General features: G+C 45.0%; 1 protein-coding gene and 1 non-coding gene across 2 annotated transcripts in view; both read left to right on the forward strand.

Annotated features, from left to right (window-relative positions):
• Nucleotides 1-1,209: 1,209 nt before the first annotated feature.
• LOC143363059 (uncharacterized) overlaps nt 1,210-12,818 on the forward strand; it is a 51,093-nt gene continuing 39,484 nt past the window's right edge. The window contains exon 1 of the mRNA XM_076803684.1: nt 1,210-1,671. Within this exon, the coding sequence (XP_076659799.1) occupies nt 1,315-1,671 (357 nt within the window). The 5' untranslated portion in view covers nt 1,210-1,314. The remainder of the gene's footprint in view (nt 1,672-12,818) is intronic.
• Nucleotides 12,104-12,177, forward strand: Trnan-guu (transfer RNA asparagine (anticodon GUU)). Its single transcript has one exon. It is a non-coding gene; the product is annotated as a tRNA-Asn (tRNA).

The following is a 12,818-nucleotide window of genomic DNA, read 5'->3' on the forward strand; positions in this document are numbered from 1 at the left end:
CACCGCGAGACGAGACGAGACGAGACAAGACGAGACGCGAGGGAGGACAAGAAAAGAAGACGTTGAAGACGCTTTCAGTACTTTCATATTTTATGGAAGGTGAAAGGGCCGCGACGTTTTCGCGCTCTTGACGTTCCGACCCTCGTATCCGCGCTAGCTTTCTGTCGACCCTCCTCCCCTCGACCCAGATCTCGTCGGCAGACCCGCGGCGGATCGCCGCCGGCAAACCGGCAAAACCGGCAGACGAGATAAACGGAAACGCGTATGCTCGTCGGCGAGGCCAGCAACTGCTTTCTATGAAACGGTAACCAAAGGGACGGTAAAGCCGCTCGAAATTCCGACGCGTCCAGACAGGGATTCCAACGGGCTTTGGAACAACGCGCGGGCACGCGGTTCTATCCGCTCGAACTCGGCCTCGAGCTAATTCGCTCGCATTACGCTCTTCGAGGCCGAGTCGTCGTCGTCGTCGTCGTCGTCGGGGTATCGATTATCGCCGTGATCCAAGGTGTCGGAGGGTGCGAGTAGCCTCCAGCTTCGGAACCTCGCGGGAGAAAGGACTGCTCGCTCGAAAATGCAAATGAAAAGTGGCAAGGAAACGGGCGTAGAGAAACAGCAGAGAGAGAGAGAGAGAGAGAGAGAGAGAGAGAGAGAGAGAGAGAGAGAAATAGAAAGGAGAGGTGTTAGCCACCACGTGGTTAGGGGTGGCGAAAGGGTTCGATCGAGCACCGCTGACGGTAGCCGCGGCTCGTGGCCCGCGGTGTCGTCGTCATGGCAACTATCCGAGCTCTCGCCCCCAGGCAAGCCTGGGATCCACCGGTGGGATCGATCGCGATTCGCAGCGATCCAACGATCTGATGATTCAATATCCTCCGACGTCAATCCCGATCCAGGAATCGTTTCGACGCGAGATTCGCGTCTCGCGATTAGCGTTCCTTCTCGAGAATTTCTCGAGAAATTTTATAATCGATTATTTCTCCATAATTCTCGGGAAATTTTATAATCGATTATTTCTCCATAATTTCTCGAGAAATTTTATAATCGATTATTTCTCCATAATTTCTCGAGAAATTTATAATTGATTTTTCTCGAGAAATTTTATAATTGATTTTTCTCGAGAAATTCCAATATTTCTCGAGAAATTTGAATCTAGGAAAAGTCTTATGAATCTCATTTATTTTATAACATAAATTCATAAATTCTCGTAAATTCTTATTTAAAACTTTCGAAAAACTGAACACCGAATTGAGTAATGAGTTTCTTGTTGTCATTCAAGAAGAAACATCTAAAAGAAGAGACAAGATTGTTGTATCCCTTATGAAATATCTGCATAATCCAGAATCTCTGCAAAAAGATTCAGAAGATACATTTTTTTATTTAACATCCAAGGCAGATATGTATAAAATGCCAAAACAAATTCCAAGCAGACTTTTTGGAAAATATAACAATGATTCTTATGAAAATAGTGAAACACTTTCAGATTCTCAGATTGAGGAACTATCACTGGAAAAACAGTTAGAATTAGAAATTGCAGACAGCCTTCAAGAATTTAGTGTCAAGAGTTTAGCGGCAGAAGAAAATGAATTCCGGACTCTAACAAAGGAATTCCAAATTTTTGAGTCCACTGGAAAAAGGACACCCAATCTTCAGCAACTTTTGGATGTTCTGTGTACGGTAAAGCCAACATCCACGCAAAATAAAGAAATTTTTCTAAAGCTACAGATTTTGTTACAAAAAAAATTGTCATGATTCTACATTAGACGCATTATGCTTCTTAACACTTTATCTACCGGAAGCCTATTAATAGGCTTCTCAATAATTGTGATGTTCCAAAGGGAAGGTTAAAAATCTTCTTTTATACAATAATCCTGAAGGAGATTATTAGATTTTTTAATGAGGGTGAGTTGTTGTTGTTGCTGTTAATGTTAGCTCAGCCATGGACCGTAGACTTTCAACAATTGTGGAATAATCACCGGTAGATAATGTGTTAAGAAGTCATTTCAAAAGAAAAGCGTAATGTTTCATTTGGTAAAAGTTAGGTCTTAAATAAATAAATTTATCGGTTACATTCAGCGTCTATTTTTCCTTGTTTTTAAAGTTATGTACATATTGAACAGGAATAAACACCGAGTTAAAGTTTTGTGCCCTTTCGATAAATATTACGATATTCCAAATATTATAAGTTTCCCAATATTTTTTTCTTTTATTAAAAATTCTCGAGAATTTTCCAGAAATATAGTCTTATTTCTCGAGAAATGAAAATGTTGAGAAATCAGGAACACTAATCGATAATATCTTGATTAGACTGCGCGTTTTAAAATAACGATTGCCTGGATTCATTGCGCGACACACAATGCACATCTGTTTCTTTTCTTAACACGTTAAGTGCCAAATATCAACCCCAGAGATTCTTACAAAATCAGAGTAATTGAGTTTCCCAATATATCAGAGAAATTAAATTTCCCAACATTTGTTTATTTTATTAAAAACTCTAGAATTCCCGAGAAATTTCGCGAAAAATTGTCTTATTTCTCATTTTTGGAGAATTGAAAAATGTTGAGAAATCAGGAACACTAATCGATAATATCTTGATCAGACTGTGCGTTTTAAAATAACGATTGCCTGGATTCATTGCGCGATACACAATGCACATCTGTTTCTTTTCTTAACACGACAAGTGCCAAATATCAACCCCAGAGATTCTTACAAAATCAGAGTAATTGAGTTTCCCAATATATCAGAGAAATTAAATTTCCCAACATTACTTTATTTTATTAAAAATTCTCTAGAACTCCCAAGAAATTTCGAGAAAAATTGCCTTATTTCTCATTTCTGGAGAAATGAAAAATGTTGAGAAATCAGAAACACTGCTCGCGATCCGCGCGGTCCAGCGCGGTTTTCACGGTCATATTTTCGACCGGAATTCCTCCAGCCCCGCGACCGTTTCAGCGAACGCGACGCAACGCGACGGTCCGTCCCCGTTTTACCGTGTCGCGTGGAACGCAACCTCGGTCGCGCCGGCCGTCGAATAAAATTAGAAATCGCGCTCCTCTTCCACTTTACCTTGTGCTCGTAGTCTCGTGATCGCTCTTGGTTCGTTCGATCCCGTTTCAATAGAAATTTTAGAGATACTGCTATCGATCGGATAGCGATAAGTTCCAAGTTCCGCGTATAAAGACTTCTCGCCGATCGCGACCGGATAAGAACCAACTTACGGGATCTAAGACGTTATCGATAACTAGCGGTGGATCGTTGGTTTGGTCAGTTGCCGGCCGAACGATAAGAGTGCTGGAGCCTCAATGTTCGACAATAGTGCCGTTAATTTCCCTCCTCCAGATATCCACGAGAAAAGAAATCGTCGCGGCGCGGTTATTTCGGTCAGTTCCGGCGAAACGAAATTGAATCGGGACCGATCCGCCGTGAAATTTTCATAGATTCGGAAGGAACGCGAGAAACGTCAAGATAGTTTGGCCTTCGGCCAAGAACGGTGCCGTCCACGAGCCGCGATCGCCGAGAAAATCGACCTCGAACGCGACCCGATGTGGACGCGTTTAGCGGAATCGCGCTCGGTCACGGTCGCCGCGACAGCAAGAGAGTCGCTCGCGAATTTCAATGAAAAGTTAATCGGAATACGCCGTAACGGACCGGGCCGGGGGAAATGGTAAAAGGCGTCAGCCCTTGCTCCGGCTGTCGACGCACCCTCTGATCGTCCGGCTAATTCGAACGCGCGACCCTCGAGGTAGCGCGCGTCGTTGCCGAACCTAATCGAGTCGGTGGCTCGGTTCTTCGAAAGTATTCTCTCGGCCGCGATAAAAGCACGATTCTTCGCTGCTGGAGAAAGAAAACGTCTGCCGGCAGCGCGAACAAGAATTCCAGGAGCGAACCGGCTCGATCACGATATCGCTCGATCCGACGACGAACGCGAGTAGGCGGGTCGAGTTACGACGGGGCCGATGGGGCAATGGACCGACGGCGTTTGCATTCTTTTGCTCGCCGGCTTTGATTTCCGAGTACGGCGTGTCTTCGACGAATCGACGTGACGACGCGACGAGCGGAAGGCTCGCGCGGTCGAACGTGTTCAGTTCAGTTCAGTTTTCGTGCTAGATTTGTCCTTTCATTTATGTATCTCTATCTTGCGAACCTGGTTTCGCTCGCGAAAAGAATCAATGATTCTTAAAGAAGAAACTAAACTGGCAAACCGTCGCGTCGCGTCGCGTCGCGGGGAGGACACTCCCTCCGCCTCTGACCCCTCGTCAACCCGTTCGCATCTGCACGCATCAGCAGTCGGCACGCATCTGCACGCGGCACGGTCCGGCGCGGCAACCGTTTCCTTTTTGCAAGTTGCAACTGGTTCGACACGATCGGAGATCGAAAACTGCCGCGAACTCGTGTCCGTGTCACCGGTGCGACCGGCGACCGGCGACCACGTATCGTTCGAGCAGAAATCCCCGAAGGATGATCGCTGGCGCGCGTGGTAAACCTTTACCCGGCTCGGCTCGATTCTCGGCGCCCGAACCTTGCACTTTCGCGTTTCATTTTCCAACCGGTTGGACGGCGCACGCGGCAAGTGTAAATTCGAAAGCTTCTAGGGTTATGCAACGGTTATGTCCACGGTTGGCTGTTAGTTGGCTCTCGGCTGGCGCTTCACAGCTCGCGAACGGTCGCGGTATCGCGCGCGCGACCCGCGTTCGTTTTCCACTCGTACCTCGAGGCTTGTGTATTTGCTTTTCCTCCCGCCGGAGGATAGATTGCTCGTCGATGAACCGGCGAGCCCGAATCGCTCGACTAGTATCGAATTCGCGGAATCGAATCGGGCGTAGGCCGCGGCGCGCCGGTAAAACGCATCTTTCCGAGAAACGTCGCGCGATCGCGTCACGTTTTCGCGACGATCGGCCGCGGGTCGGGGTCGCGCATGAATTCGAGGCTGGGAAGCGAGCCGACAACCTTCCTTACCTTTTTGTCCATCGAACGTCATCCCCCATCGGTTTCGAGCGGTTCTCGCGTCAAATGGACTCCGACGATCTTGCTCCAGCGTCGTCGCGAACGCGAACCAAACGACGGAACGTGATCGACGCGAACAGGCACCCCTTGGAATGTTAAACTCGCTCTGGTGCGGTGTGCCGAGTGCCGGCACGCGAGACTCTTTCCGAGCGAACGAGGAGGAGAAACGAAACCGACCGACCCTACCCGACCGGCTGTTCGACCGAGACTGAGCGCCGACGAATACGCACCCTTATTGGGCGGACACGTTGCAGGGCCGTATCAGAAAAGGGTGCTTCCCCTACCATCGAACCTATTCTCCTCTGCATTCTCCATTCTCCGCTCGCGCTACACTTCGCTTCTCTCTCTTCTCTTCTATTCTCTTTTCTCCTCTCTTCTGTTCTGTTCCGCGAGCGCTCTTCTCTTCCCTTTTCTACCCTCTGTTCTGGGTTCCGGCCGATGCGACGTATCCCGATGCGAGAGAGTATCGACGCGGACGCCCATACTCGCCGACGCCGCCGCCGCCGCTGCCGATAGACGACCAACCCTACTCTCTCTCTCTCTCTCTCTCTCCGAACCATCGGATTTTCCATCTCTCGGCGGACATGGAGAGAGAACTCGCTGCGCCGAGCGACAAACGATTTTCCCATAGCCAGCTCTCTCATAGCCTATGGCCCGTATGCTCTATAGCATCTCGGAAGCGACGACAACGACCGATGTGAATCGTCGCCGATATCGATCCGCGATACCTGCGTGTTCCGCAGTCGCCGAGATCGTCAGGCGAATCGGAGAGTTCGCGCCAATTTCTTGATATCTCTTCGCACGGATAGCTACATTTGCAGAATCCGTCTCGATAACATGCGAGGTCGAGCGATCGCGATCTCGATCTCGATCTCGATCTCGATGCGAATCGAGAGAGTACAGGGAAAAGAACGCGGATCCGAGAGGAACGGCTCGGAACAGGAACAACGACACGTGGAGAAACGATATCCAGCCCTTGGGCATTTATGCTCTTCGAATGAGTACCTTTAGGGGTTGCACCCCTAAATGAATCGGCGAGTTCGCGCCAATTTCTTGCTACCGAATCTGTTAGAAAAATCGAAGTAAGCAAACGGTCGAGGCAGGCCATGTGTTTTTTTAACAGCGCGTCGCCCCTCCCTAAGGGAAAGTCCTTTAGCTTGGGGGTGTCATAAACAAAGAGGCATAACTGTAGAAGGCGTTCTCACGGCTGAGGATTTTTGGGACAGCAGGACATTCTTATTCTGACCGTCGTCGTACACGGTTGTCGCGAATAAAGATTCTTAGTATTTTGCAATACGCCCACATTTATTTAACCCTTTGCACTCGGCGCTATTTTCATTCTAAAACTACATTTTTCTTCCGTCTTAGAATATTTTCATTCTATTCATACGAAACTGATCCGATTTCCACATATAATATTTCAATGTTTAGCGATCTATTAAATACAAATTTTGTAATGTAACAAATATTTTGTAATATTTTTTGTAACTTCGTTGAAATAGTGCCACAACAATTTCTAGTGGTGCTTCAGAGTCACCATTCGAGTGCTAAGGGTTAACACGTTGAACGCCACGTCACGTGGCTGACGGAATTATTTCTGCAGGCTTTAAAATTAATTTTTACGTTGATATATTCATTGTACTAAACTTGATTAGTAACATGCAAGAAAGTTGGAGGATTACTCGGTATCATACATTTAATTTTTTGCAATTTTTATTCCATTAAATAACTTACTTCGATTTTATGGAATTTTTCACGTCACCCATACGTGGCTGACGGAATTATTTGTGCAGGCTTTAAAATTAATTTTTACGTTGATATATTCATTGCACTAAACTTGATTAGTAACATGCAAGAAAGTTGGAGGATTACTCGGTATCATACATTTAATATTTTGCAATTTTTATTCCATTAAATAACTTACTTTGATTTTATGGAATTTTTCACGTCACCCATACGTGGCTGACGGAATTATTTCTGCAAGCTTTAAAATTAATTTTTACGTTGATATATTCATTGTACTAAACTTGATTAGTAACATGCAAGAAGATTGGAGGATTACTCGGTATCATACATTTAATATTTTGCAATTTTTATTTCATTAAACAGCTTACTTTGATTTTATGGAATTTTCGGGTTTCTAGTTGGGCGTTCAAAGTGTTAGTTTAACTATATCGCGTTATCCATCCTCTCGGTATTTCTTACAAATCCGTCTCGATAACATGCGAGATCGAGCGATCCGATCGAAAGAATCGCGAATCTCCCGGAATCGAGAGAGTGCAGGGAAAAGAACGTGGATCCGAGAGGAACGGCTCGGAACAGGAACAACGAAACTTGGAGAAACGATATCCAGCCCTTGGGCCTTTATGCTCTTCGAATGAATACCTTTAGGGGTTGCACCGCGCGGACAAAACGAAAAATCATCGATCGCTGGGAACGAATGCCTCCTGGGTCTGCATGCTCGACTTTGCCAGGTTATTCGAATGTCTGACTTTCGACGCCCGAGTCAATTTCGGTCGATCTCTCCCTCTCTTATTTTCCCGTTCTCCCGACCTCGGGCTCGCGAGCCTCCTTTAATCTCTCGACCCCGATGCCGCTGGAAGAATGAAAACTCGGGCTAGGGGAAAAAAAAACGTAACTCCGCGGAGACGATAATTACGTACGTATCCCGCCCGGCACCAGGTATTATCCGTAGCTGAGTTGGCAACCTTTTCGACTCTGGATCCATGCCAGAGTAAATATCAATTTTACGACGTCCATGGATCCTTTCTATTTGGTTTGGCAATTCCGGCACCGGCTTACGTTGCAACCAACATAGCGCCGCGCACCCTTTCGCCGAGGGGGTTGCCCGCTGATCTAGCCCCAGCCGTGATCTTCGCCCTTCTGCCCTCCGATTCCGTCGCGCAAAATGCTCTTACTTTGTTGTATTTACTCGCCACCGACGCAACGAATTCGCGGAAAATCGTCTTCGGCTTCGATCCGATCCTTCGCGATTCGTCTAGACTAGGGCTGTTACTTTGCTTCGAAGGTCGAAGATTTCGAACCTTCGAACCTTCGATCCTTCGAAACTTCGAAACTTCGAACCTTCGATTCGTCTCCAGTTAACGGATAAAAGGAATAAATGTTCACAATATGTTTCTATATTCATTATTTGAATTATTTCAATAATTTATTGTTCAAATAACTGTTTAGACAATGTACACGTATTTACATAATTAATACAGGAATACATTTCTATAGAGTATAAAAATTTATAATCTACGGAAATTTTTATAATCTATAGAAATGTGTTTCTATATTCATTATGTAAATACTTGTACATTCTTTAAATAATTATTTTAACGATGAAATATTGAAATAATTCACATAATGTATGTAGAAACAAAATTTGAAAATTTATTCATTTAAACCATTATTTTAACAATAAATAATTGAAATAACAATTCAAATAATGAATATAGAAACAAATTGTAACAATTTATTTATTTAAACAATTATTTCATCAGTGAACTATCGAAATGTATTGGGAGTATGGGTATTAAAGAAAACCACACTATTATTAAATACGAAATAAGATTTATATCAGAATGGTAACTCTAAAAGCACGTTGTGAGACACGTCTTTACACAGCGAAAGAAACGTTACGAATGAAACACAAGAGATCGAAACAGAGGAGCAACAGTCCAATATTAACAACTGAAGATCGAGGGTCCCATGCCGGGGACAACATACAATGTATATTAACTGAAGATACAATGTATGCATATACAGGTCAATAGCCGGTTCAATCGATCCTACCTTTTAAAGAAAGAATAGATTGATTTTGTTCTACATTTATGAAATAAATTCCAACAAAATGATAATTCAAATAATAAATATATTATCTTAACAATAAATTATTGAAATAATTCAGATGGTGAATATAGAAACAAATTATGAAAATTTATTCCTTTTATCCGTTAACTGGAAACGAATCGAAGATTCGAATGTTGGAAGTGTCGAAGTTTCGAAGGTGCGAAGGTTCGAAGGTGCGAAGCTTCGAACCTTCCCACCTTCGAACCTTCGATTTTCATCACCTTCGATGGTCCCTTCGTCCCTTCGAATCCTTCGAAGCTTCGAAGTGTCGAAGCTTCGGAAAAGTAACAGCCCTAGTCTAGACTCGAGGCGACAAGATCGAGTAATCGAATCAAGCTTGGCCGTAGAACTCGTTTTTCCGAGGCGACGCAACGCGCGACAAGTCGAAGTAGAAAACCAGCGGCGAAGCAATTGGGCCGAGGTGAAATCGGGTTCGCGAGATCCTCTCGTTAACGAATTCAGCGTGGTCGAGCCGGCGCGGTTCCGGCGCCGCTTTCGAGGACGCGGAGCGCGATAATTGCCGGTCGCCGCGCGTTATCTTCGCACAGTTTCGAGGAGCTTGTTGCCGCGTTTAACGGTTAATTGACTCTCCCTGGCATCCTCGTCGTCCTTCTTTTTCCCCGCGGCTTTCCAAGACCGGTTTCTGCGTATTTGCAAACGACGATCGTCGGCTGCCCTAAGCACCAGGGGCTCGCGCGGCACGCTGTAGAAGCGTAGAAGCGTACAAGCGTAGAAGCGTGCGGGCGATCTACCGGTGCGAACGCTCGTCGAGACGACGCACGGCTCTCGTTTCATGGTTCGTTAACATGGCCGGTAACGTCTATTCGCGCGAGCGTTTTGTCCCGACACGGTCGAACGGGTTCAACGACTAACCCTTTTCCTACGCGCGACGGTGTCGGGATCCTCTGTTTAAGTTGGCCGGCGATCGATTTCGAGTCGGTTCCCGCGAGTTTCAGATCGGTGGAGGAATACCGCGGCTCCGTCGAGAAAAGAAAAGGGTAAACCGTGTCCTTTGGAGGCCGCGCCCTCGGCCGTTTACCCCCGCGTTTGCAAAAGCCGCCGATGCGTTTATCGTTTACCCCCGTTTACCACCGGCACTCGCGCGCCGCCCCTGAGTTCTGTTTTTTCGTGCCGCTGGTCGTGCGTCTTCTTTCTTCCATTCTTCGGTCTCGACGAGCCGTGGCGTAGGGCTTGTCGGGTAGCGAGCGCAAAACGCCCCTCGAGGGAACACTCTCGACCCCCGCGCGCAATCGTTCGAATTCGCTTAAACGAGCATCGTCGCCGTAATTCACCGTGAAACGCGAAACCCGGCGAGATTCGGCTGGTACTTTTGCGCGCGGGCTTTCAATTCGAGGGCGACCGAGCCCTTCCGAGTAAAGTCAACCCTCGTATTACGCGCGGCTAATTCGTGCCGCAGTTATGAGAAACTCGGAATTAGTAGAAGTCGGATTGAGACTCGTGTCGTATTATAAAAAACTCATTGTCAGAGTCGCATATACGATTTCTACGGCGTTATGGGAGGGTTTACCAGGAATCGGTAGAATCATCCCCGTCTAGCCTCGTTTCGGTCGTTTTCGCTGGCAACGAGGAAAATATTTTCGCGAGAGCCGCGCGCCACCGATAACGCGTTATCGGTCCGTTGACTCGATACCGAGTAGAACCTTGAAAATTACACGCGATGAATCGCGAAGCTTGTAATTGCAACGAGCGTTATCGAGTCAGTCCCCCCACCCCACCACCGTCTCCACCAACACAAGCTAAACTAGAACTCCACACCGTCGCACAGTGGTCCGGATCGCAGAATGTAGGGACATTCGACGAAAAAGTCGACTTTTCGAAATTGAAAACTAATCCATTTGTATTGCTTTGTAAATGTCTGGAGACCTCGGAAATGAAGAAATTAATGAAATTGAATACATATTTTAGTTTCTATGATCATTTAAAATTGAACGTTTTGAAAGTAGCATATTTCACCAAGAAAAATTGCTTATGTTCTTTGCGATGTCCTCATCGTCTCGTCCCATATTTTCTCTTAATTTTTTTTTTTTGCATGATATAGAGCAGCTCTTTCCAATAAGAAACCATATATTTTTTTAGTAATAACTAATAATAATATATTTAAAAAATAATGCTGAACGATACGTGACAGATTTTAAAAATTTTATATGTTTGTCAGAGGAGATCTTTTTTATCCCAAAAGATCCCAGGCTCTAACAAACAGGAATATGTTCGGCACACCTTCCTGTAAATAATCATGAAAGAACTAATTCCCCCCTTGTCCCACTGCTCAAATTATTATTGTTTAAAGCTATTAATGTTGAACGCGGTATCGCATGAATTGATGAAACTCTGCAAGGAGAAGAGTCATCGAACGATGGTAATACAGGCCGAAAGTTTTTCTCCAACGCTAAAATATCAGCCGAAATCACGGGAATTGATATAAAATTAATTAAAAGGTTCCACGTTATACTTCAGGCACTTCCTTTTCAAAACATTTGGAAATTTTTAATAGTATATGTACATTCATTTTTTATTATAGGTCATTTGATCACCCTACACAGTGGACATAGTAAAATTTAAAAAATATGCACAAGATACGGCAATGCATCATGTAAACAATTATGGATGGTTTTACATGCCAGCGTCAATTCATAAAATACTAATACATGGGACGGAAATGATAAAAAATGCGTTGTTGCCAATAGGGCAACTTTCAGAGGAGGCCCAAGAAACGCATCCTAAAGATTTCAAACGCATACGATGTAGAAACACGCGAAAAAATTCAAGATTGTGCACGAACGAAGACATATTGAATCGATTACTTTCAACATCTGATCCGTATATATCTAGCATTAGAACAAAATCATACAGAAAAAAAGCCAGGCTGTTAGAAGCAGAAGCTTTAGATTTAATAAATATTTAAAATAAAAAGTGTAATGAAAATAATAGTAATAGTAACAACAACAACAATTGTGATACAATTCTTCTTTAACCTATCCGTAGGTTAACAATTCAACATTGTCTGGTTCGAGTTGCACGTTAATATCACATACGGTTTCAAAGTTATACAAAAATGTCACACGATTTTCTAATCTGAACCACTGTGCGCCGTTGCGTTGGTACGCGGAAGATGATTCGTTTTCCCGTGATAGTCAATTTTTCCTCCTAAGCTGTTCCTCACCCGACGTTCGTTCCAACGTTGTCTCTGGTTGGTTAGAAGATTCGCGACAAAAAACCGATGGGACGTGTCGCCTCCGTGGCGCAATCGGCTAGCGCGTTCGGCTGTTAACCGAAAGGTTGGTGGTTCGAGCCCACCCGGGGGCGAAATATCTTTTGTCAACCCCTTCGGTGAGAACGCTACCCGGACGACGAACCTGTCGATCCAATTACAAAACATCACGCTCGAGTCTCTCGGTCGCGTTCTTTTTTACATTTTCTTCCCGTCGCACGGTGGCCCCAAATCGCCAAGACGTGGTCAAAACCTACAACTTATCAAAAAATTATTGGTTCTGCTTGAAAATTGGTATTAGGCCGTTTTTAGGGTCGCTGATCACGAATCTGAACTTGTCTCATATTGACCTGGACGAGGGGAAAGACTAATTCTCCGGACAGCAAACTCTACCCTTTGTATCGTATAAAGTAGGTATTCTATTCGCACTTCATGGTTCCCGAAGAAGAGAGAATCGAAGAATTGTTGGTCTTTTTACGTACGATAAGATCCCATAATCAGAAATATAGGTTTCCATTTGAAAGAACAAAGTTGACCTTCGAATGACCTTGAAAACGTCAGCCAAATAAAAAACTGATACTGCCTTGTGACAATAGGGAAATAATTATAGCAGACAAGGGGGGGGAGAAAAATAGTGTGGGGTTATGAATGCGACTATGTGTGATGCGGGATGCACGTGTGCGTGAGCGGCTTCGCTGCTCTACGCGAGACGCTGAGCCGCGTCGATGTCGTTCGA

Source organism: Halictus rubicundus, chromosome 2 (assembly GCF_050948215.1).
Source record: "Halictus rubicundus isolate RS-2024b chromosome 2, iyHalRubi1_principal, whole genome shotgun sequence".
Lineage (NCBI taxonomy): Eukaryota > Metazoa > Arthropoda > Insecta > Hymenoptera > Halictidae > Halictus > Halictus rubicundus.